This window comes from Squalius cephalus (genome assembly GCF_949319135.1).
Source record: "Squalius cephalus genome assembly, chromosome: 20".
Lineage (NCBI taxonomy): Eukaryota > Metazoa > Chordata > Actinopteri > Cypriniformes > Leuciscidae > Squalius > Squalius cephalus.
Window position 1 is genome coordinate 32,382,548 of NC_137141.1, and position 26,899 is coordinate 32,409,446.

General features: G+C 38.9%; 2 protein-coding genes across 9 annotated transcripts in view; one reads left to right on the forward strand and one right to left on the reverse strand.

The window, feature by feature from the left end:
* Positions 1–9,889, forward strand: part of mocs1 (molybdenum cofactor synthesis 1) — a 153,164-nt gene extending 143,275 nt beyond the window's left edge. For 2 of the 3 annotated variants that reach the window (XM_079852540.1, XM_079852539.1), the window contains exons 5-11: positions 1,591–1,652; positions 2,053–2,164; positions 3,190–3,302; positions 5,995–6,105; positions 6,212–6,332; positions 7,687–7,734; positions 8,610–9,889. In XM_079852540.1, the coding sequence (XP_079708666.1) occupies positions 1,591–1,652; positions 2,053–2,164; positions 3,190–3,302; positions 5,995–6,105; positions 6,212–6,332; positions 7,687–7,734; positions 8,610–9,565 (1,523 nt within the window). In that variant the 3' untranslated portion in view covers positions 9,566–9,889. Of the gene's footprint in view, positions 1–1,590; positions 1,653–2,052; positions 2,165–3,189; positions 3,303–5,994; positions 6,106–6,211; positions 6,333–7,686; positions 7,748–8,609 lie in introns of all 3 variants that reach the window. The other variant, XM_079852541.1, reaches the window with a different exon arrangement.
* A 4,767-nt stretch (positions 9,890–14,656) lies between these two features.
* The window catches only part of daam2 (dishevelled associated activator of morphogenesis 2), a 108,751-nt gene continuing 96,508 nt past the window's right edge, over positions 14,657–26,899 (reverse strand). For all 6 annotated transcript variants that reach the window (XM_079852528.1, XM_079852530.1, XM_079852532.1 and 3 more), the window contains 10 exons: positions 25,894–26,000; positions 24,435–24,519; positions 24,219–24,325; positions 22,748–22,836; positions 20,739–20,907; positions 20,141–20,248; positions 19,958–20,018; positions 19,355–19,486; positions 16,083–16,253; positions 14,657–14,940 (listed from right to left, as the gene is read on the reverse strand). In XM_079852528.1, coding sequence (XP_079708654.1) covers positions 14,725–14,940; positions 16,083–16,253; positions 19,355–19,486; positions 19,958–20,018; positions 20,141–20,248; positions 20,739–20,907; positions 22,748–22,836; positions 24,219–24,325; positions 24,435–24,519; positions 25,894–26,000 — 1,245 coding nt within the window. In that variant the 3' untranslated portion in view covers positions 14,657–14,724. The remainder of the gene's footprint in view (positions 14,941–16,082; positions 16,254–19,354; positions 19,487–19,957; positions 20,019–20,140; positions 20,249–20,738; positions 20,908–22,747; positions 22,837–24,218; positions 24,326–24,434; positions 24,520–25,893; positions 26,001–26,899) is intronic.

Genomic DNA, 26,899 nt, shown 5'->3' on the forward strand with positions numbered 1-26,899 from the left:
GCTAAATGGAATCCAGACATAAAAACGGAATTGACTGTATAACGCGGAATTTCATGGAATTTGTAAAATTTTGGATGAATAAATAAAAAGTAGGTCAGTACACTTAAATCAAATTGTGATATAGACTAGCGTCTGTGAATATTAAACTGCAAAAATACTATTTAGATATGAATCCTGCATGTTCTGCGTGTCTCTGTGTGTGTGAATGAATGGTTTCATTTGTCACACACACACACACACACACTGAAACTCGCGTGACGCTTGCAGTGTTTTCAGCCTCTTCCGCCTCTCTATATGAGGACATGAGTGCATGAACTTCATCTCCAGAGTCTCTTCATTAGCATTTTACCATTTCATTTGAGAAAAACTATCGTCATATCATAAACGCACAGAAACTCAAAGGTCTTCATAGCAACCCGTCAAAATAAAATAAAATAACTTGAAATTGCTACAGAAATATATTGCTGTTGTACAGTAGAATATAGCTATGTCTCAATGTAATAATATTACTAACACTAATAATAATAATACTAATAAATTATTATTAAAACCTTTTTTTGTGCAGCACTTTGTTTGACAATTTTTATTTTTAAATTTCATATGATTAAAAGATACTTTAAATTAATGTTTTATGCCTTAATTTGATTGCCAGGAAAATTAAAATGCACAACACAGAATTTCTTAGAAATGAAATTTTATTTTTAAATGGGCAAATTGTTCTTTTTATTAATTCAATTAATTAGACATGTTTTTTGATAGTATTTAAACCATTAAAATGGAATCCAGAAAACACAGTAATTTGGTAAAAAAAAAAAAAAAAAAAAAAAGTATTTCATAGGGCCCTAAACATGTAATTTTATGTTAAACTTTTAATAAATTGTTGTTAAGTTGTATATGTTTCATGATTTCAGTTAATTAGACATGCTTTTTGATTACTAAAACTTAATTTAACCACTAAAATGGAGTCCAAAAAAATTAATAAAACGGATTCCAAAAATTTAAACAGAAAAAGCGGAATTTGGGAAAAAATTAAATCGATTTCACTGGGCCCTAATTGTTGATCTCAAACATAGAAAATGATTAACAACAGGATTATGAATATGTAGCCTACAGTCAGTGTAAGATTGTAAGAGCTCCATGTTCTCATTTCAGAACCAAAACACATTGCAGAAAAAACTATGTACAAAAAAAAGTGTACAGTGTAACTTCCATCAGTTCTTTCATAACTCTAACCCAATTTAAGTCTTGTTACATTGTGTCAAAACGTTTGTCTTAGCTAAATTAGCATGTTCTAATTAGAAGCTGTCCAGTTAAACATTTTGTCAGACTTTGAAGGGTGTTTTAAATTATTCATTAATAAACTTGTAATGCCAAGTATTTATGTTGTACAATAGCAGTTTTGTGACAACTAACTGACACAACCATTTCAGAGAATATTGGACTGCATGTTTTTACTAGAAAATAGATTGACATATATACAGCTATGGAATTTAGCTGAAGCTGTGAAAGTCACACATTTGCAACCATTATTTTAAATGGTCTTGCCTACAATACTTTCTAATTGACGCTCAATATTGGTGCCACTTGCAGGGTTTCATAAAGTGAGGGAAGGCATTGAAGAGGCTATTGACATGGGCTACAATCCAGTCAAGGTAATGTACCTTTCTCAAAACATGGGATTTAGACTTTTGATGTATGAAATGATCAGGTTACAGCTTCAAAAAGGTGCAAAAGTTCTAGAAAACAGTGTTAAATAAACTGTTATTGTTAAAAGTAAACATGCTGGAGCCCCGTAAACTCACTTCAGGGCATTTATTACTACCTTTCTAGCAACACACAAAAAAGTTGTTTTTAATATTCATTTTCTTAAAGTTCACCCAAAAATTCTGTCATCATTTACTCACCCTCAAGTTGTTTCAAACCTGTATGAATTTCTTTCTTCTGCTGAACACAAAAGAAGATATTTTGAAGAAAATGGGTAACCAAACAGTTGATGGATCTCATTAACTTCTATAGTATGGAAAACATACTACTATATAACTCTGTTCTCAGGTGAACTGTGTGGTCATGAGAGGTCTGAATGAAGACGAGTTGATTGACTTTGTGTCACTGACAGAGAGGAAACCATTGGATGTGAGATTCATTGAGTACATGCCGTTTGATGGTAAGATTATGCTAAAGTCAAAGAGAGAAGTCTTCATTGTGCACTTGTTACAGGTTATAGGATAATTGGCACGTCATAAAGGTTGCAGTTTCTGCCCCAGTTCTCTAATCGTATTAGTAGTGCAGAGTATTATCTTTCCAGGTCAGTGAGACTTTGTTTTCCTCAGGATTTATTTTCATAACACATGTAACACAGTCCACTTTCTGGTGATGTTTTAGGCCAAGAATCATTTAAGTCATATTCACCACTAAATTGGGTTAACAATGTGCAGAAACAAGTTTCAAATGGATTCTGGTTCTTGCCCTGGAGGTTCAATACTACAGCAATCACTCCAATAGCAAACTGACTAGATACTGTGATCAAGGTTCAGAAAGGTTGAGATAAGCACTGGAGAAAATTAATTAACAAACTATGACATTTTAGATTCATTTTCTTTCTTGTTTTGAAGCTGCAGTTGTAGTGAAACACTCCAAGTTTGAGTTAAATATTAATATCTTTCTTCACACTTTGCCTTTTAAATACAGGGTCATTCCACTACCCCGGCTCATAGTTTTTGGTTTTATTTCTGAAGAAAAGTAGTGACAAAAGTCAAAATATTAAATGTCATGGATGTATATGTATGGGGTAATCCACTATTTTGTAGAGTGGGGTCAAATTACAATTTTCACCTGCGATTTGGAGCCTTTGGGAAAAAACACAAGAAGTGCTTTTTCCCATTTTTGAACTGTCACCGTTGGCATATAATGCAACAAAGATTGCTAAAGTAAACAGATTTTACTAATAGACCTACCAATCTGTGTGTAGAAATAAAATAATGATGCTGCCATCTTTCTAAAGTCATTTTACCCCAACACAACTTTGGCTCCAGGTGAAAATCTCTGTCTTTCTAGAAAAGAAATGATCAAAATGTTAATGAACATGATCTGCCATTGAATCCATGTTTGGAGAAACCATTTTTACATTGAAAAATGTAAAGCAGTTGAATGTTGTTTAAGCATCTTTACACACATTGGCTGTCTCTGTAGGTAACAGATGGAACTTCAAGATGATGGTGAGCTTTCAGGAGATGCTGGACTGTATAAAGCAAAAATGGCCCAATCTGGAACCTGTGCCTGGAGAGGAAACCGACACAGCCAAGGTCAGCCCAGCTCCAGACTGATAAATAAATCACTGGCCATGAATCATTCTCAATGTTAAATTCTCATTGGAGCATTGTTTTGGCTCATTGCTGAGGTTATTTCCAGTTACTGTGCAGTTATTATCCATTGGTCTGTAAATGTTTTGTAACTTTCTCACGTTATTAATTGGCCAAAAAACTTTTATCAAAACATTCCTTTTGCAATTGCTGTAGATTTTTCCCTAAACCTAACTACGTCCTATAATATTTATACTCTAGCACAGGGTTCACCAATCTCGGTCCTGGAGGGCCGGTGTCCTGCAGAGTTTAGCTCCAACCCCAATTAAACACACCTGAACCAGCTAATCAAAGGTCTCATTAGGCATACAAAAAACTTTCAAACAGGTGTGTTGGAGCTGGTTGGAGCTAAACTCTGCAGGACAGCGGCCCTCCAGGACCGAGATTGGTGAACCCTGCTCTAGCACGTCTACACATCGACGTCGGCCGAGTCTAACCCTATACCCTAGCGCGTCTACACATCAACATTGGCTGGGTGCTAATCCTATACTCTAGCGCGTCTACACATCGACGGCGGCTGGGTGCTAATCCTATACTCTAGCGCATCGACGGCTGCTGAGTCTAACCCTATACCCTAGCGCGTCTACACATCAACATTGGCTGGGTGCTAATCCTATACTCTAGCGCGTCTACACATCGACGTTGGCTGGGTCTAACCCTATACTCTAGCACATCGACGGTGGCTGGGTCTAACCCTATACTACACATCGACGTTGGCTGGGTCTAACCCTATACTCTAGCACGTCTACACATCGACGGCGGCTGAGTCTAACCCTATACTCTAGCGCGTCTACACATCGACGGCGGCTGGGTGCTAATCCTATACTCTAGCGCATCGACGGCGGCTGGGTCTAACCCTATACTCTAGCGCGTCTACACATCGACGGTGGCTGGGTCTAACCCTATACTCTAGCACATCGACGGCGGCTGGGTCTAACCCTATACTACACATCGACGTTGGCTGGGTCTAACCCTATACTCTAGCACGTCTACACATCGACGGCGGCTGAGTCTAACCCTATACTCTAGCGCGTCTACACATCGACGGCGGCTGGGTGCTAATCCTATACTCTAGCGCATCGACGGCGGCTGAGTCTAACCCTATACTCTAGCTCGTCTACACATCGACGGCGGCTGAGTCTAACCCTATACTCTAGCTCGTCTACACATCGACGGCGGCTGAGTCTAACCCTATACTCTAGCGCGTCTACACATCGACGGCGGCTGGGTGCTAATCCTATACTCTAGCACATCGACGGCGGCTGAGTCTAACCCTGTACTACACATCGACGTTGGCTGGGTTTAACCCTATACTCTAGCGTGTCTACACATCGACGGCGGCTGGGTCTAACCCTATACTCTAGCGCGTCTACACATCGACGGCGGCTGAGTCTAACCCTATACTCTAGCGCATCTACGCATCAACGGCGGCTGAGTCTAACCCTATACTCTAGCACGTCTACACATCGTCTGGGTGCTAATCCTATACTCTAGCGCATCTACACATCGTCTGGGTGCTAATCCTATACTCTAGCACGTCTACACATCGTCTGGGTGCTAATCCTATACTCTAGCGCGTCTACACATCGTCTGGGTGCTAATCCTATACTCTAGCACGTCTACACATCGTCTGGGTGCTAATCCTATGCTCTAGCGCATCTACACATCGACTGGGTGCTAATCCTATACTCTAGCGTGTCTACACATCGACTGGGTGCTAATCCTATACTCTAGCACGTCTACACATCGACTGGGTGCTAATCCTATACTCTAGCGCATCTACACATCGACTGGGTGCTAATCCTATACTCTAGCGTGTCTACACATCGACTGGGTGCTAATCCTATACTCTAGCGCATCTACACATCGACTGGGTGCTAATCCTATACTCTAGCGCATCTACACATCGACTGGGTGCTAATCCTATACTCTAGCGCGTCTACACATCGACTGGGTGCTAATCCTATACTCTAGCACGTCTACACATCGACGTCGGCTGGGTGCTAATACATTTTCCCCTAACTAGCTTACTTCCTGCGCAGCAATAATCGACAAACAGACTTCAGCAAATGTCCTCTAAATGCTTTAATCACGGCCGGATGAAGTCTCGAGCAGTTCTCAGAGAATCTCCCCTCAAGAAGAAGCAAGGCCGGAGGATCTCAGACAAATTCCATTGAGAATCCCACCAGCTAACACGAATACAACAGTTTTTATAGAATAGGGAGGTATGGCAAAATTATATGAATTTGATTGGTTCTTCATATGCAAACCCTTCTGTTACTAGGTAAAGCAAACTTTGTTTTAATGATTACTTCATTGTTAATCACAAGTTTCTAGTCATTTGTCTAGTTTCATTTCCCATATTTGTTATTTTTACACTCACACAACCAAGTCAAAGGGGTATGGCAACATAACATACAACATTCAAAAACAGGACAGAACGTTTTAGTACATTGTGTTTCAAAGTGTTATCATGTTAGGCCTAAAAAGAGACACAAGGTTAGATGTTAGAAACATGGTTAGTTTAATATACAGTTTACTGTTTTATCTATTAAAAATCCACCACACAATCTTGAATCGTGAAGTATCAGCGGATAAGCCCTCATGTGTGTATTTCTGTGTTGTGCGTTCACAGGCGTTTAGAGTACCGGGATTTCGAGGCCAGATGGGCTTCATTACTTCCATGTCAGACCATTTCTGTGGTTCCTGTAACCGCCTGCGCATCACGGCCGATGGCAACCTGAAGGTACGTGTTGTGTTTGATGTTCCTTACACACCTTTATGCTTCTCACCCAGCTGTCTACTCTGTGTTTTATATATATGTGTGTGTGTGTGTGTTGGCATGCTATTAGGTTTGCCTGTTTGGAAATTCAGAGGTGTCTTTGAGGGATATTCTGCGCTCCGGAGCACCTGAAGAGGAACTACTGCACATCATAGGGGCAGCAGTCGGGAGGAAGAAGAAACAGCATGCAGGTAAAGACACACACACACACACACACACACACACACACACACACACACACACACACACACACACACAGTGTCTGAAACCACCCCTATCCCCCTAAATAGGGCACTATTTGAGGGAACAGCCAGTTGTAGTGGTGTTCAAAACCATAGTGGACGTTATCGAGCTCACTCATTCAATCCCACAATGCACCGCAAGAACGAGTGTACAACCAATGCATGCTCAGCGGCTAGAGAATACCCATCATGCACTGTGAGAGTGTATGCTGAATGAATTCCCGTGTCTGACCAGAAGATGGCGTCGTAGCTCAATCATCCATCCATCCATTTTCTAAACCGCTGGTCCAATGTAGGTACAGAGTAATCATACAGGTATAAATTCATTTTTAAATTGATTATTACATTGTTTAATTAAGGTTTATACATGCAAGTTCAATATAAATATTTTTACTACTGGAGCTGTCAGTTTGCTAATTATTTTGCAAAACATTATTAAACGGCAAAGCTTAAACTATAGAGCTGGTAAGTCCCGCCCCTTCCGCTAACCCCACTGAATGGGAGAAAATAATTATTTTCTGGTCCCGTTTGAATTTTGCCATGAATGTGAACATATGTTGTCTGTGAATTTTTAATATAATTTTTCGTGTGAAGAATGCTACAATTTAGCGGGTAGAAGTTTGATACGGTTAGACTTTGTGTGAGAGCACTTCGTGGACTACAACTCTTCGCTACATCAGACGGGAATCTGAAGAAAGAACAGCCCATTTGGTTTGAATGGTGACATTTGGGAACAAAACACACAGGCATCTCGATCTGTCTCCATAGATTATCGCAGCATTAGCACCGTGATTTGACAAGTGGAGGGAAAATGTGTTATGTGGTGACGTCACATAGGCGACATGTAGTCTTTCTCGTTATGTCTTTTCCACAACTGCTAGCCAAGGAATCATACAATATACTGTCAAACTCGTAACATGAAAAATTATATAAAAAATTCACAGACAACATATGTTCACATTCATGGCACAAATCAAACGGGACCAGAAAATAATTATTTTCTCACATTCACTTTCATTGATGATTTTTCAACCTAGAGGTCCACTTGGGGTTTTACGGATGGGCGGGACTTACCAGCTCTATGCAAAAGCAGCAGCACTTCCGGCTCACTCAGTGTCTGAATTCACTCACTAGTTTTCATTCACTCCTTCAAGTGGACTATATTAGTGAACTAATGTAGGGAATAGTGAATGAGGGTATAGGGGGTGATTTTGTACACAGCCACACATTCTTATGTCATGTCTACGAACGTCATCATGTACTTTTTTTTTTTTGAATATAACTTTCTCTCTTTTTTCTTCAGGGATGTTGAATATATCTCAGATGAAGAACAGGCCGATGATCCTCATTGGTGGGTGACAGCTGTACGTAATACACTTCCCACATCACTCGCTCTGCTTCTGTTTTCACTCACAGGGTTAGGGTGATGGACCAGTAGAAGTTTGTCAAAGCAGAAAAAAATTGTTTGCAAAGTACATGCCAGTCAAATGAACAAAACAGTATTATTATTATTTTTTGCATGTAGTATGTGATAAACAAAAGTGTGATTTGAATGCATTTACATTTGAACTCAGCAGAAGCAACCTGTCTATATTTTTGTTTTGCATAAAAATATGTATTTTTTGATGAACTAGGGGTGTGCCATATTGACAAATAATAATGATTTCTGTGTAGCCGTGAATTATGCTGATTCACTGTTGAGGTTTTGCTGCATTTGCACAGTTCTGCCCAGCAGAGGTCACTAGCGTGTAGCGTTTCGAACGCTTCAAAACAGTGAATCATTTTGACGCAATTGTTTCAGTTCCTCCCATCACTATGTACTGCTGTAGCTTTGTTAACAACTATTTTAGTTGGCAAAATGGAGCAAAAATCGACTGCTACTTGTTTCAATTGAGAATCCTCACACATTTAAGCTAAGCTCACGCCACAGTCTCCTGGCTTACACATTATCCCTGACACCAATATTTAAACTATTCATAAAAGATGAATCACTATCTGTACAAAGCTAGTGACATACTCAATGATTCCAGCTTCCACATCATTAAAACAACAATTACGATATTATCGTAGATGATTTACATCGCACAAGACGCACACCCCTACCAACAACCAACATTTCTTGTTAATTAGCCACCCCTGTTCCCTCAGGTAAACATGTATCCATTACCCACATTTCCAGCAGTTCAGAAGTTCAGTATTGTTGAATGTGTGTGTCCTTGTTCACAGGTGGAGATCACAGCTGGCCTCTTCCTCTCATCCACAGCATTGATCCAGCAACCTCTTCTTTACCACACTACACTCAACACTTCACTAGTCATGTCCATCAGGACGACACAAGCACTTTTGTTGATGATGCACAAGGCTTGACTCATTTTCATAGAAAGGATAATCCCATGATGAGCATTAATACTCTAAGACACATGCGCACAACCTCATTGGCACTTTGCAGTGACGCGATGACCGAATCTCATCGTCATGTGAATCCCGGAGCCTCAAAACCCCCTCCTACACACATGTTTCCCTGGAGGTCTCGCCCAACACAGCGACAGTCCAAAACATTGGCTCCTGTCCCCCTTCTCAGTGCACTACTCTCGACGGACAGATTTAGAGATTCATCCCTGCAGTTTGCACGCCACTGCCACAAAAAAACAGGGTTCGATTTGAAAACGCCACATACAGACGCACAATCGTCCAGCTTTGATGGAACCTCTGATCGGTTGACCCACACTGATGCCCAGGGTAAAGCCTCCATGGTTAATGTGGGCAGTAAGGCGGTGACTTGTCGCACAGCCACAGCTTGTGGTAAAGTCATCCTGGGTCCAAAAGCTTTTCATCTGGTGTGTGTCAACCAGCTCGCCAAGGGCGATGCCCTAGCGGTAGCACAGCTAGCGGGCATCATGGGTGCCAAGCAGACCTCATCCCTCATTCCCCTCTGTCACCCGCTTCCTCTGGACCACGTTTCCGTTACCATTGAGCCGCTGGAAGAAGCACATGCCGTCATCGTGAAGGCGACCTGCCAAGCCACGGGCCGCACAGGAGTGGAGATGGAGGCTCTGAGCGCCGTCACCGTCGCCTCGCTAACTCTCTACGACATGTGCAAGTCAGTCAGCCGGGACATTATCATCACTGACATCAAGTTACTCAGCAAGACGGGTGGGCAGAGAGGAGATTTCCATCGCTGAGCCGACTCCTAAAGAACGCACATCTTACCTTAGTTCTCTCTAGAGCGACATTAGTTTTTCTCCAGCAGAATGTGCCTTCAGATGCCTCTAGCTAATGAAATGTGATTTACTCGAGCAAGAATCATTTACTTAACACAAAGAATACTATATTTTGGTCTAGATTTATTTTGATAATGATAATGAGCAGTGTTTCTATGAGGATACCTATTTTGCTCTGAAAAGGTTTTGCCTACCTGAGCAAAAATTGAGCAAAACTGTGGTCTGGTTATTCATTTGATTTAAAGGAATGTTTCACCTTTTAAAAAAAGATGTTTTGAAAAATGACTCTGTGCTCATTTTTTTGTTTGTTTTCCCATATAATGAAAGTCAATAGGGTTTAGTGTTGTTTGGACCCCAGTGTTCAAAAAATATAAAGAACAAAAAGTGCATTCAGGTTTGGAACAACACAAGGGTTGAGTAAATGATGAAACTATCCCTTTAAAACAAAATGCAAATGACTGGAAAATGTACAAACCTGGAGTTATCATTTTAGCTCTTCCGGTTCCATTGACCTGAAGTCAGTTTGTTCGGGGTTAAATGCCTGAAATAAGGTCTTAAAGTCGGCATGAAACCGATGATGCACTAGTATTCTCTTTTCTATCGTGACGTGTATATATAAAAGTGAAAGAGCTTCTTGAACAAGAAAAATTGTAGGGCAGGACTTGGTTTATTTCATGAACCAAAAAAAGAAAAGTGAAGTCCACACACTGCATGCTACTCAAGATAAATTTATTAAAAGCACAACGTTTCGACCATCAGGTCTTCATCAGGTGCAATGTTTGATGGTGGAAACGTTGTGCTTTTAATAAATTTATCTTGAGTAGCATGCAGTGTGCGGACTTCACTTTTCTTTTTTTGTTTGTTATTTTGATGTCCTGCTCCCGAGCCCAATCTGGGTGTTTGGGACGTGCATACCAGTTTTGTATTTTTTATTTCATGAACCAAGCAGAGAATTTCTGTGAAGCGGTGTACCGGACGGGCTGCCAGCATTTGTCAGAATTATCATTTTCTGATCAAATTGCTAAAATTTACAATGTAGAATTTGCTCCATATTTTAACTGCAATAATAAAATGTTTGAATGACAGATCCACCTGATGTGTTTGGTCAATTGCAATGGATACATAGAATTATTTAACTTCTTATTACTGTAAAGTCATGCATATAAACTGACTTGCTAATGTTGGCCCGGAGTCCCGGACACTGCAGTTTGTTCAGAAGAGGGCATTGTTACACCGTGAGAAACAACTTCTTCATCTGTGAGAACCGCCATCACTGAATGAAAGGAAGACTGTTTGCCTGGGATATTATGAGTGATTTAAGAGCCAGCTGTACAGGAGTGTAACTCAAATAAAAAAATTAAAAAAATTGTGCAGATGTCAGTGAAACAAGTTTATTTTTACTCTACAAAATGTCACATGGAAAGGGGGTCAGGAGGGTTTGAGGGTCGAACCATAATATATAAATCAGGAATGGGCAACTTCTGATGTCTTGAAGAGTTCACCTCCAGTTCTACTGAAACACTCCTGAACAAGCCAGCCAAGCTCTGCACGATCACTAAAGCCACAGACTGGATTGGGTTGGATCTGAACTCGACTGGACGTTCAGGACTGAAGTTGCCCATTCCTGGCTTGCCATTCTCATACAAACTATCTGACAAATATCAATCACTATATAGTTATATTTATACCACTTCTGTCATAATGTTGTGTATACATACAAAATATAGCAAACTAAATAAATAGAGCTTCAATTTACAGGGAAAAAAAATCATTTCCACATTCTTCAGACTTTAATTTGACCTTTTCTTCTTTGTATGATGGTGTACAAAAGATTTGAGAACTATACATCTATTGTGTCAAATCAGCCTTTAAAAGTGTGCATTTGGCACCAATACAACCTCAAAATCAGGGGTGGAGCGTTTCATGTCACAGATAATAATAATAATAATACACCGGTATTATCAAAGAAACACACCTATGCACAACTCGAGCCAATAGGGAAAACATCAAGTGCATTATTGGACCAAGCAGAAGTGTGAGGCAAAACATTCTCTTTGAAAAATATCTAGATATAAAAGTGAGTGATACATTTAGGCAGTTTTTCTTGCTGTACTCAGATGCAGTTTGATTACAATGACTGTCTTATTATTACTTTGTTATAACATGTATAGAAGATAAACAATCAATTTTCTTTACCCTTCATATCACGGCCCATATCATATCTATCAATATTCAATCCAACAAAAGGTTTAGTGTTATACAAAAAAAAAAACAATGGAACTTGGATTATTGGATAAATTTACACCTATTTACGAAGGCCTGATTTCTTAACTACAAAAATATACTTAAATTTTCATTTTTTTTTTTTTCAGCCTTTGGCTCCTCAGGTTTGTGGTGCAGGAAAAGTTTGTCCTACAAAAAAGTGCATCAAGCAACTATAGCTACATCTTTTCCTTTCTGTCTTGGACAATCAATGACCAAATATACATACATCCATACAAAAAAATAATAATAATACAAAATAATAATACTGAAGATTTGAATACTCCGTGGATCTGGAAAGACAGAACACCAAGGTGTCTGCAAAACCAGTCCTCTCGTGAACAATAAAGACGTAAAGGAAATAAAATAGCCCAAAACACCCCGATATTAATTTGGCAAGGGGATCATCTTTTTTTAGATAATTAATCAGATGTAAGATTAGAAAATTGTCCAACAAAGTACATGCCTTCGTATTCATTTCGGTGCGCCCTGAACAGTAAATTGTGCAAACCCACATTCCTAATTGTGCGTGATCTCAAATGAATCGGCTCAAGCTTTAGGACTTTGCCGTAAGATCTCCATGGGGAATCCTTAAGAAGTGCAATCAAACTAATTACAGTTAAGCTAACTGAACCGTTCAGATTTAAATAGGCAATAATTGTCTTTTTCTGAATGTCCTAGACAACCCTCTGTGCTCTTTTCACCTCAAACCAAAAAGATTTTAAGCACAACTGTTGTACAAATCATACGGACTCGTAATAAATGATCAAGTCATTAGTCACAAAACATGTGACCTAAAACAGATGGGACTGCAGTTTGGTATATAGGTACACCATTGACAAAATATACATAAATATACACCTTTCAATTATTAAATCTAAATAAGTACACATAATGAGCTGATGCAAGTGAGAAAAGAGAGAATGACAGCACTGGCCCTTTGTAATGGCACTTGCAAGCTTAGCGTTGAAACTTGTGTTTTGGTGGACTGTTAATAAATTATCCCACTGGCTCAACGAAATATGGATAAGTCCATTCTCTCATACAGACACCCATCTTGTTTCTTAAGCAGGGTCAGGGGGCGCAGAGCTGTACCCACAAAAATGGAAAATTAGCACCATTTGTGTCCATATTTAACCGTCTCTTAAAAGATCAACACAATCAACTTATACAGAACGCCCGCTGTGACCCCGTATGGACCGATGACAGGAGGCCTGTCGCATGCTGTACTGAAAACAGTAGGATGCCTCTTGAGAAAAAAAGAAGCTTTCAATTACATGATGACCATCTCAGTGGACTCTACATCCCTTCTTCAGATGTTTGCACTCCTTCACATGTGTGTCTGTATCCAAATCAGTGGCCTCTCGTCTGGTGTCTTTTCTCTGCCATATCATGCCAACTACAAGGTCATTCTGTGTACATCTGCAACCTTTGTCCTGACTACAGCTACTTAATATACATGTTTAAAAAATATGCACAATATATAATAAACAAGAAAACCAAAGTGGGTTACATAATGTTGTCCTCGAGTTGAAAGGTCTAAGTCTGAAATTCAGTGGAACTCGCTGGAAATCTCTGAGATTTAGGAGACAACTTTTTTTTTTTTCAGACCTGGAAAATAGCAGTATGTGTACCTAGTGTTTCTTAATAAACATTTAGATATACGTGAGGCATCATTCTGTGTAATATAATCAAGGCCCAAAGGTTCAGTATGTTAACCTGAAAAAGACACATGGTGTACCTGCTCATTGCTAACCACTTCTTTAAACAAAACGTCATTGTCCCTTCCTTACTAGAATGCAACCTAAGAGCATTTTGGATAAAAGCTGCGGTTGTAGAGGACAGATAAGAGCATTTATGACCGATTCAAGGCCACAAAAGTATTCCAGTAACAACCTGATGGAGATGTATTATTGTGTTTCTTTGGTGTACCTTGAAGCATAAAAAAAAAAAAAAAAAAAGCGCTAAACACAAATAAACATGAAATATGAGAGTGGGTCTGCTTCTACATTTAAATACATAAATGCCATGACAATCCTATGGGCTCTTTTAACTGTTTGACACAATGTATGTAAAGGAGCTCGAATTTCTGCATTCATAATGTCATAATTCTTCCGGTTTTGTATTATTCTCTGTGTCTCTCTGTAAGTGTTATTCTCTCGTCTGAATCTCCATCCAGGAGGTCCTCGGGATGCTGTTAATGTGTAGAGGCACTTGGGGAATGAGTATCCCAACCTGTAAGGCTGCATCCACAGTGTTACATTTCATATGTGGTAATCCCAACATCTAGCTTTGAACAATATTTCCTTTTTTATCTCCATTTTCATGTTTAATAAGCACCAGCTGCATCCTTTAAATCAAAAAGCACAGTTGGATCCGAAGTTTAGAGTTACCAGATTTCCAAAAATGGGATTTTCTTTCAATCTCCCAAAGTTAGAGCAAGGGAACAGGCGGCTGAGAAAGGACAATAACCTTGGCTGGTTATAAGAGTGAACAGAATGGACTTGACAAGTGATCCTTCTTGTATTGTGAGACCTCGCAGCGCCAGACTGCTCTTCTCGAACTTGTTGGACATCAGGTTGTGCATTTGGCCACAAAAACCAATAGTAAGATGTCAGTTTGGGTGTACATGACAAGAAGGAAGACAGAGAAGCAGAAACAAGAGGAGAGAGATTGCAGGCTATCCTTCACATAGGTCCAGACTATTTTACAGTGAGCCTGTCCATCTTTGAGCTTGTCACTTATTACTGGTCTGAGCAAAATTAAAAATATAGGGCAGTGTACAACATTTCAGGAGAGTTCCCCGTCAGTCTGTGAATATAGGAAGTCTGGTCTCCTTTTGACTGTATTCACTGGGGTCAATAGTTCACCTTGGTGACTGGTCTTTCACGACCGCCTCCATCCACCAGCTGGTTGACAGAGCGCTTGCGGTTGCGTTTAAGTTTCGAGTCCTTGTCAAAGACTTCACCTGAGCGAAGCGCCGACACAAGATCATCGAACTCTCCCACCTCCTCTGACACACTGCCGCCCGTGCTTTTCTTCACTCGTCTCTCTCGTTCCCGCTGGTCCTTCAGCTGGGATGGATAAATGAACAGAGACAATGTCAAATAGCTGTGATCATACAGGGTATCAGCATCATATTGTCTTTTAAGTGCATATAAACACTAATCAGTGGATATCCTATTCATATGATGGCGGTCCATCTCGAAAAAATTAGCTATTGTAATATGGCAGAGCTGTTCTGAGGTGATTCATGGTCTCATGAGTGACTACTACAAATAAATCTGCATCTGGGTCCTGCTACCAATCACTCCAGGGCTTATCGACTACATCGCTGCTGTCATCACGTATGGAATGGTTTCCATCATACAGCATGTGTGAGAAATGTGTTTGTTGAAGTGCATGAAACTTCATGTACATGGTAAAAGTGACAAAGCTGTGCATTTTCATGTCCTAACAGTTATGATTTATTAGATAATGTAGATGGATTTGTGTGTTGTTTCACATGAGGCTGAAAATTGAGAAGTTGGGGGAAAGGAGAAAGAACCCTGTAGAAAAGCCATGCATAATATTATGTTATTTAATTGCAGCAATTTTTTTAAGGTGTCATCATGACATGAAGGATATTATTCTACCATTAAAACATCCTAGCTTAAAATGAAAACAAAAACCATTTATTTAAACCAAGTTCCAAAAGCGGCTTGTTTGACATCACAATGGCAAGTATATCTGGATCCGACTGCCTCTGAAGCAAGAGACCAACACCTACATTTACATCTTTGCACCATTGGTCGTGTCAATGGCTGTGGCTGCAATTTTTTTGGAACATTTCACTGCAGATTGTTTTGTAGGGTTCACAAAGAAACTGTTGAAAGGTGAAGCAAGGGTAACTGTACTGGATGTGACAGTCATTGATGCTTTTTTCTAGGCATTGACGTCAGTGATCCAGTGGCCGTTTACTGAGAAGCCTTAAAGGTGAAAGCCCCATTTTTGTGCAAAAATCTTTACCAACAATATAAGTAAACCTTAAGGAACATAAAATAATAAAAAAGGCATGTTACAGCTCAAGAAAACCAGCTGTTAAAGATTAGAGGCTGCAAAGACAGAAGAGCCTCTTAGCTAGTGTTAAATTATCCAGATGAACTTTATCTCTGGATTCTGTAAACATCTCTGTGTGTATTTTGAGTATTGCTATTTCAGTAAATGTGTATTGTACCATGGCCTCCATGCGTATTCTCCTCTCTTCCTCCTCCTTGCGTCGCTGCATGTTCTCCAGGTCGTGTCGGGCCTCGCTGAACGACTGCAGGAAGATGTCAAATATTCCAAAGAACTCATCCGGCTGCATGCGACCTTCCTCCTCTCCAAAATGCTTCAGAGACTTGGAGAACTGGAGTGAAGAGGAAAGAGAGGAGAGTGATAACCTAATGAGGATAAGTGTGTACTTAGGCTGAGAAAAAGCAAAGAAACTCAAATGAGTGGAAAAGCATGAAGAGGAAAAAAATGCAACATATGGGGCAACCTGTGAATTGGATATTTTATTGTGTACCATGCTTGAGAAGGTAGCTATTGGCTAAGGCTGGGTAATACACACTCTCAAAAAAACTGGGGCTACCCTTTCAAAAATGTACACATACATATTAGTCCCTAACTGGTACATGTTAGTACCTTTTGAAAGGGTACCTCCCCAGTGACAGCTTTTGTACCATAGACATCTCTTAGACATAGTCATTTCATATACACCTCTTAAACATCTCCTAGACATCTCATATACATCTCCCAGACATCTCATTTACATCTCATTGACATCTCCAAGACATCTCCTAGACATCTTCTAGACATCTCATGGACATATCATAGACATCTCCAAGACATCTCATGGACATCTCATGGACATATCATAGACATCTCCAAGACATCTCATGGACATCTCATGGACATTTCATAGACATCTCCTAGACATCTGCTAGACATCTCATGGACATATCATAGACATCTCCAAGACATCTCATGGACATTTCATAGACATCTCATGGACATCTCATAGACATCTCATGGACATATCATAGACATCTCCAAGACATCTTATGGACATCTCATAGACATCTCATGGACATATCATAGACATCTCCAAGACATCTCATGGACATTTCATAGATATCTCAAAGACATCTCTTAAACATCTCATAGACATCTCTTAAACATATCATAGACATCTCATAGGCAGTATACTCCACCATCCTACATATTCAATGCAATTCAATGTCAATGTCAATCCCTGCTACATTTGCCATCAAAACATACACATGGATGCCAAGACAGGGAGATAAATCCTGTTCACTGTGAGTGCCCAGAAATGACAAAATCATTGTATTGGGCCACAAGCTTGCAATGATTGTTCAGAACTGATACAGCAGTCATTAGTACGCTTTAGAGTTTTGGAACAAACATTCCAAAGCTGTTTCGATCTTGACTTAATAAGTTACTGCCTGAGCTACATAACTGAATTGCACACAGATGCTGTGGCTGAACTTTTGTGGAGAACTAAATGTACATACCCAAAAAGGCAATCCACTTTTAGTGTGGTTTGGCATATCCAGGTGTCAAAGACCCTTGATCCAAAAGCCATTTGAAGATCTGTCTGCCAAGAGAGCCTTCATCCACAGTAGATTTGCCATGGGGAACTCATTAATCTCAGTTCTAACTGTCATCTCTCTCATTGTGATTCTGGCCAAGGTCTTTGTCTCCGTCTTCTCAGCTCAATGAAGCCACTAATTATCTTACGAGAAGTGATACTCCATGTGAAGTCAAAACGAGTCAACCTTTATGGGGACAGTTAATGTTTAGTAATATTATTGATTTAACTGCACTGGCACTGAATGAGAAGTAAATTTGAACCGAAATGAGCTGGATAATGACACTAACTTTGCAACACTGACTGTTATTAAACTGAATTGAATCAAAATTCGAACTGGATAGAGCTGAATAATGACACTGTTGCCTTCTGCAGAGCCGTTTTTAGCTAAATTGAACTTGTTTCATATTCATTGAACTTTGCTGTCTCAAAACTGACAGTTTTTGATCTGAATTGACAAACAGAACTGAGCAGAATTAATGACTCATATTGCTTTATGACTGAAATTTAATTAATGATGTAAAATTAATAAATTATGAAACTAAGACCTGCTTTGAAACAATCTGTTTTGTATAAAGCAATATATAAATAAATGTGACGACTTAACTTAATCGTGAAACTGAATCAATAATTCTGGTTTCCACCACTGAGCTTTAGCCGGCAAGTCACACCACAGCATTTAGCTGTCGATCTGCATCCGCAGACTATGGAAAGAAACTTGTAGTAATAACTGGTATCTTCAGGTGGTGATAGTCCCAACAACTCCTGCACAAGTTATCAATGCAGAGATCTTCAGCATCCTAGTGTTGACAATACTCCTCCCTTGTTCTCAGCCGTAGTGTTTGTGTTAATTTTAACCCACCTCAGGGGACAGGATTTCTTACAGGAGACTGAATTCTGACCCTTGGAGTGAAGCAGGAAGAGGTAGATCTGTCTGGAAAGCACAGGGAGGCCTTTGTGTCCTCACAGCTCATAGAGATTCAGGGTCAGCCATTTCTCATGAAGTCTCTCCAAACTTTTATGGCATTACTAAATAAATAACTTGGAAAATGGTGGAAAGGGTTAAAGCGACGGTTCAGTTATGGGGAATGGAGTTCGGAAGTCAGTCTGCCCGATGACCAAAACACATCCCTACTCACACTTTCCACCACCACAAAATAGATTGCTAACACACTCACATGCACACATCTTCAAAGTGTTCCCAATGACTGTCAGAATGCTTCTCTTTCATGTACTTGAGAGTTGGGGACATACCATAGTGGGGGTGGGGATGAGACCAAGCCACATTTCAAAAGAAATAAATCTCCTCAAACCCCTGGAGAAAAAGCCCTGAGAAATTTAGGACCGGCTGCCGGGATTCCCCGGGATGTTTAAGTCATCATGCCGAGCCAGGAAGAGTATACAAAGCCTTCTCTTTTCTCTAAGTCTTTTTCTTTCTTTCTTTCTCTCTCACTCCCTGTTCCTTCATCCTTCTAAGATATCAGGCCCCGGTCCATGCACAGGGTTGGCAGGGCTCTAAACGATGGAGAAGGGGGTTGGGAAAGCCTGCTGGGCCCATCCTGAAAACGCCAAGCTCCACTCTACAATCCTCTCCTGTGACCCACTCAAAGACCCTGTTCTGCTCTCAACAATAACTCTGAGCTCATGTTGGAGAAAACATTTTCAGCCCTAGGCACTGAAGGAAAATCCAGGCCTTTTGTTTTCTCTCTCTCTCTCTGCCAAGGAACTCCTTTGTGCGATTGTATCTGGCTAAAATGAATCCCTTTCTTTTGGAATGGAGATGAGGAAAAGCATTATTAGGTTGGATATTTAAGGTTGGAGGTTATTGTGACTGAATTATTAAGAGAAGATGTTACCTTATCTTTGGCTTCATTGAGTAGTTCCTCGAGTTCAGAGAAGCTGAAGCTAGCGACTGTGATGAAGTCACTGACCACCGGGACAAACTTGTCTCCCCGATCACACGCTTGGCTCTGCTGGTATCGTAACTCCTGATGTAAACAGAAAAATTATTATATATATATATATATATATATATATATATCTTTTTCATTTTTTGCTCCTCCTAAATAAATTTTACAACAGAATATTTTACTGATAAACTGTCCTCCTGGGTAATTCCTACTTATTCAGTAGGCAATATTTTTTCATTGATTTCATTTTCAAATTATTTATTCCTAGTTTATTAAATATTAAGTAAAATAAATATAAATGATAAATATTTCGGCTTTATATCAGCCACCCTGCTCTCTAAGATATCGGCAATCAAAAAAATCAATATCGGTCAACCACTAGTTTTGAGCATCATATTTTTCCATGTCTAGAAGATTCTTCGCTAACAGAAAAAACATTAGGTAGCTAATAGTAAAATATTAAATAAAGAGTATGTCAGCTATGTTTGAGGGGTGTCTCTGATGAGAACATTTTTAACTGTTCACAGGAATAAATGATGGATTCCTCACCGCCTCCAGAGCTTTCAGGCCGTTCCTGATGCTGAACACTTCCTTCTCCAGCTCAGCCAGACTGTGGGAAAGTAACAGTAAGACAAAAACTGTCTCGAACCATACACCAATCCACAAAACAGCCTAAGCACACCACAAACAATATAATGATAACAGTGAGTGTATATGCAAGGTGGGACTCACTTGACTTTGGCAGCTTCTGGTACACTGAACAAGTCCTGTTGAATATTGAGGACGTCAGGGTAATTCTTCTCAAAGATCATGATCAGGTAATGCAACATGGTGATGTTCCTGTTGAAAATGCAAATAGAATAATGATTTATTTCAAGATTAAAGCAATGAAATAAGAAACAAATATACCAGTGTTATTAATCCATTCACTTCAAATCTTCTTAATGCAATTTATTCTATCAAACTTATTTGAAAACAGAAATGCAATTAAATATTGTATTACAAAACAGGACAAGAAAAAAACCCCAGATATAATAGCTCAAACAGTAGAGCGTTGGCGCTTGCAACGCCAAAGTCATGGGTTTGATTCCCAGGGAAAGCAAGAACTGATAAGAATGTAAACGTGTCCCTTGAAATGCAATGTAAGTCGCTTTGGATAAAAGCGTCTGCCAAATGCGTAAATGTGAAAACTATTTTTTTTTTTTTTAACAATTCATTGAGTGAATTCAGTTCAGTAAAATTGTCAAAGGTAGCAGTGAAAAGGCCAAAAGATGCTTTGATTGAAAAAGTTGAACAAGCTAAAAATAGAACCTCTTCATTGACCTCTGACCTGTCTATACTTGACTTTGTGTCCACGATCTTGTTGAGGCTGGACACTTTGAAACCATATGCGTTGCCCCTCTGTCCTTTGTTCATGAAGTTCCCGAATGCCAAAACCACTTCCAGAACCTGCGTCAGACGCTTGCTTCTCATCACCTCACGCGATGCACACAGAATAGCTAGAAAAGAAATGAGGAAATGTATCAAAAATATTACTACAACATATTACTGAAACATATTGCTGAACACAAGAATATGGGTAACCAAACAGTTGATGGACCCCATTGACTTCCATATTATGAGGGAAAAAAAATGGGCCAATCAACTGTTTAGTTACTGACATTTTTCTAAATCTTCTTTTGTGTTCCACAGAAGAAAGTAAGCCATGCGAGTTTAGAATGGCACGAGGACAAGTAAATGATGACAGAATATTCATTTTTGGGTGAATTAAGTTTTCCTTTAAGTTATAAACAGGCTCACATGAAAGTTCAGCAGATTTGTGTATAATTGGAATGGTCGTTCAGAAAATCTGTATACATTGCCCAACTTATGTTGTTTCTTAAATATTTTGGCTAATTTGATTATGCTTTCAACTACCAATAAGAATGTAGTACCTTCAACTCATTTTACCACATGTAATTCCATTCCACAGAAAGTGCAGAAAATGTGGAATAAGTCAGCAGGTTTAGTCTGGGTCTAGTAATGAGCTGGATGACGGAATCATCTAAGATTCAGTGCGATTCATTATACAAGATCAGAACCCAAAGTAATGTCAAAATGAATCAACAAAGACGTTTTTGAAGAAAATCGAACTCTACCTCTTGCTTTTCTCAGTTCTGGTTTACACAACTGAATCCATTCGCAGCCCAGTGTGAAATTATTGAACAATACTGGTACTAAACTTACAGTTTGTTAAACCTCACTATGTTTTTGTGAGTGTGTGAACTAGTCTCAACTCCAGTTTTGCCTCACAATTCCCATCATAGAGCTGCATAACAGCAGTCGCTCCAGCGGGAACAAGAAAGAGCATGCAACTTTGATGCTTCTCCACAATTTTCCCGCCGCCAGTTTCCCACAAAAAAAAGTTTTCCCGGAGGATCTTAGCCAAAGTTAGACTTCCTTTGCCTGGATGTTAAAACATTCAAAATGCCTTCCTGTTGACACATTTTAATGTGCAAGGATGGGCCAGAGTGGTTGATTTGTTTTGTCTGTGTGGTTGGTGCCCAAACTCTCCTCTCTATAAAGCTTAATTAGACACTGCTATCAACTTAGTCGTGTTGCTTGTGTTTTGTAGACATGGCATGACATTGTCAAGTCAGGGAAACTATGGGATTTTAGCATCCTTTATCTTTTCACTTTGAGGTTGTGTAAATCAGTATGAGTTAAAGTTTTTATTTGACAATATTAGAGGTGAGTGTGTGTACTGCTAAATTTGAGGATAAACAATATGTCAAGTGATCTTTTCAGTAAATATCAATTCAATTTATATTTCGTTTATTCTATGGCTGCCAATCACAATATGGAATCCGTGAACATTTTTCAAAACATCTCCTGTGTTCCACAGAGAATGACATGATGGTGGTTAAATGAGGACACTATATTTGTTTTGGGGTGAACTGTCCCTTTAAGGATAGCTAAAAGAGAGAGGTCTTGAACCAGAATTTGGGCTGGCTTATGTTCATCCAAAGTACTTTGTAAGCACATGCACGCCACGACTCTTTCATGAAAAGCTTGAAACTCTTTGAAGAAAAAAAGCAGTGTTTATGAGAACGACTCTCCCCTCTCAACATGTGCCAGCTTTCCAAAACAGCCTCCGTGGAAACAGTGCTCTTTATTTGAACTGGAGATAAATTCAAGTAGAAGAGCCACACACTCACAAACACACCAGACCTGACTCATGCTCTCATATTCACTTCTCCCATATTTGCAGGACAGTTTCTGGCCTCTATCCCTTGAATGTGAGTCTGCGTTAATGTGCAAAGAAACACCTCCAGTAGCATCACAACCAAACCTACCAACCTTCAACCTTGGGCTTTGTCTCCGCTAGACGCTCGGCAAACTTCTTTTTGAAGAAAAGAGACTGGAGCCTCTGTTGATAGTGGTCGATTCTGGTGGAGAGAAAATAGTCAAAATCATTCAGCTTCAGCCACTCGGGTGAATCCCATACAGGGTCACATTTCATCCCAAAATGGAAACAACATTTTTTTTGAATTCCCATTATCATCAATGGCATTTAATTGTATTACATTAAAGATCAAGTTTAAAAATAATGCAATACAATGATAAATAATCATATTATTATATAATATAGCTTGTGTTTTGGCAATACGGAAATGAGACTTAGATTTGTGTCCACATTACAGTAAGGCAGGGTTCATCAAACTCAGTCCTGGGGGGCCACTGTCCAGCACAGTTTAGCTCCAACCCTGATCAAACACACCTAGCTGTGAGTTTCTAGTGATCCTGAAGACATTGATTAGCTTGCTCAGGTGTGTTTGATCAGGGTTGGAGCTACAGTAAACTCTGCAGGACAGCGGCACTCCAGGACCGAGTTTGAGGAACCCTGCAGTAAGGAGATATGGGGTGGTGGTGGGGTGAGGTTCTTAACTCTTTCCTCGCCATTTAAAGAAAGCTCCATATATTAATGTTTGATGATCACATTATTTTACATGTGCATAAGAAATGCTTCTATCACTTGTTTTTGCTGCTTATTTGCCTGTGTTTTGATCTGAAGATTCCGTACAATTTTTTTGTACTTATAATAGTGAAAACATGGATTGCCAGAAAATTCCGTCAATGGCAGGGAAAGAGTTAATGTCATGACAAAAAATTGTGAACACATTATATACATGTATATATATATATACATATACAGTACACACATACATATATATATATATATATATATATATATATATATATAAACAATTCTGTTATGTATGTACTAAGTATGTAAGTCCAAGTTACCTTAACTTATGTAGAAAACATATACGACTTTGCAGGTTGTTGCTTTGCAAAATGTCAATGTCGTTTATACAAGTACACATGCTGTTCAATCATGGCTGCATTCATGTACTTGCATAAAGTATGTGTGTGTGGCCTTATTCATTTTTTTCTGGATTTGCATGTTGCATAGATTTTCTGATAAATGATGGATCTCCCATGGTATGATGTGATGTGAGACTGAACAGAGAATTTGGGGAATTCTAGACACCACATATTTTTGTAGTGGTCAGTTTCTTTGGAGGTAAAATATGCTGGGAAAAAAATCACTAAAGAAAATAAATAAATCACAAAATCAACTAAAAATCACTGCTAAACTTGGGTTGTTGCCTGCTTTGTCATTTATGCAATTCAATAATAAATCTTCTGATAAAGAACTTTCATTTGTATTATTTCATAATTTCATCATTTGTATATATATATATATATTTTTTTTTTTTAACCATTGTGCTCATTTATCATCGAAGCTTCAATCATTTAGCAGTACCTGCTCATCTCAAACAGGAATCGGTCGGCCCGGGCCATTCGCTCAAGCTCATGTTTGTGTTCCTCCAGAAGGTCAATATCACTTTTCTCAGGAATAAACTTCAGCAGCTGTGAATGTACAATACATTTACACATAAAGAGTGTTTACTCACAAGCATTAAATGTACTAAATCAAAAACAATTTTTTTTTTTATGACAAATCCAACAAAGCACTCACCTGTTCTAACATGTCTTTAGCCAGCTCTTCCCTCTCATCCATCTCTAGAATGGCTCTTTTTATCTCTTCATTGCTCATTTTTAACCTGTATGAACAGAAAGGGCTTTCTTAATTCTGTAAATTGTTAATATTTAACATAAGAAAGTAAAAACACCAATAGTATGTCAAATCATCCTATGATAGGTAGATACAGATTAGGTATGGCCTAACAATCAATGTACAATCAATCTTCTTTCCCCTTAGTTGTAATCAATAAAAATCAGTCCACATCACAGAACACGATCAATATATTCCTGGCCTCATTACGTCATTATGAATTGCATTAGCATTAACAAGCTTGTTTCTCCATTGCACTGGCACAATTCAAAACTCACATTTGTTTTTTTTTTTTCTTTAAGCTCAAAGAAAAGCTCTGAAAGTCTTTTCTGAAAAAAGTTAAATGTTCAGTCAATAATCTTTACTTTTTTTTTAAATCAACTCCTGGATTTGGCTTCATTAATTAACCTTTTCTTTGAAGTAAGATTATGAGGGTACGTTCATTGAAAAAGAAAACCTTTGTTCACGAATAAATAATTTATAATAAACACTAATCCAGTATTCCATTAAGAATTGTCAATTTTGATTTTATAATGAATTTAAGAACTAGTCTGATCAACTATCAGTTAGCCAAGTGGCAATCTGTCTTAGTTTTCGGATTCAGATTAGAAAAATCTATTTTTTTTATGCAACTAAAATAAGTTATGACCAGTTTTATCAAAAACGACTAGTAACACTAGTCTAAAGATTTTATGCAATGAGTCACAGAACATATCAGCACACCATCTCCTACTATAAAGTAACATCTCAACAACATTCAAACAACATACAAATAATGTGTTGGCTCAACAATTTTTTTTTTACTATTTGCATCTTTTTTTAAGTTATGACAACTTCAAATTAAATTATGTTCAACTAACAAACTATTGAGTTAGAAGAACTTAATAATTGGTAACAAACACAAAGTTGAATTTTTGAATTCAAAGTTAAAATTTTAAGTTGATTACTCTAAAAAATTAAGTTGCTCAAACAATTTGTATTGTAGTCCCACGGTTTCTCAGACAAGGCTTAAATCTAGTCCCAGATTAAAATGTATGTTCGAGCCGTTTTAACTGAAAGCATGTTGCACTTGCATATCTTTAAATGCCAGTGCCATTGTTTTGTATCAAGATTCACACCGGTAATGTTTTTTTTCTAAGGTACGTTTATAAAAGCTACATAAATGTCCTGATTGAACTAAAGCCTAACCCTGGCTTAATCTAAACCCTGTCTGTGAAACTAGACCTTGAAATTCTAACTTGCAGCCAAGCTGTGGTAACAGATCCTCTGAATTACTTTTCAGAGTGTAATAAGCATAGCATCTGTTATCCAGAATAGCCATTAACAAAATACTAACCGTGCTAAATCAGAGACAAGTACGTACTTGGAAAGCAGGATGACACAGTTCTGGGCCCTCCGGCCGTCGATGACTGACAGCTCTTTGACTTTGCGTGAGCTTAGATAAAGGTCATCCATTGATCCCGTCTCTTTCTGCAGAAGAGGAGAAAACCCACAATCATCATGGCTGTTGGGATCCTCTTTATAATAATGAAATGTATAAAATAATTCTTGATTGAAAAATGTAATAAACAGATATCAACGATTAAAAACAAAACTTCAAGCAAGACAATGCTGTTTTTAATAAACAATTATATTTTTTGTCTTTCAAAACTGAATCTGTCATTTCAATGGTTGCAGTGATAATAAAACACACAATATATATGCGTAACTTTCCATTTGTCTCACAAAAGGCCAGTATTCAGAACAGTGTGTCAGAAATGATCATGCAGCTGAAGAACCACAGATGCTTGAAAGAAGCTTGGCTGTTTCAGCGAGAACATTTACATCTATTTATAGGTCCAGACCATTTCCTGTGCTGTGAATGTTCGATGAGGTTACACGGGTCATGTAACTCCACAGTGGTCCAAAGAAAGCACACTTCTAACACACAATTCTCTCTAAGCAGTTACATGAAGAATGCAGGCTAGGTGGAAGGTCATTTCTGCCCAAAACATGCCTCATCTACAGTTTTGACATCTGTGTAATAATTAGTGGTGGGCCGTTATCGGCGTTAACGCGCTGCGTTAACGCGAGACTCTTATCGCGCGATAAAAAAAATATCGCCGTTAATCTATTCTCCAAGTTGGGTTGGGAGATGGCTCAAGCTACACAAGCTATGATGACGCAATCTACCCGCGGCCGCGTGGAACACCCGGCTGCAACGCATCATATTCGTCGTCATCTTAAGTAAACATGGCTGAAAGTGAAAGCTGGTGTAAAAGATCGGTGCAACAACCATTATTTGGACTTGGTTCGGATTTAAGCCGTCCGACGTAGACTGTGTGGTGTAACAGTTCGGTAAGTTAACACACGACTAATCCGTTCTACCA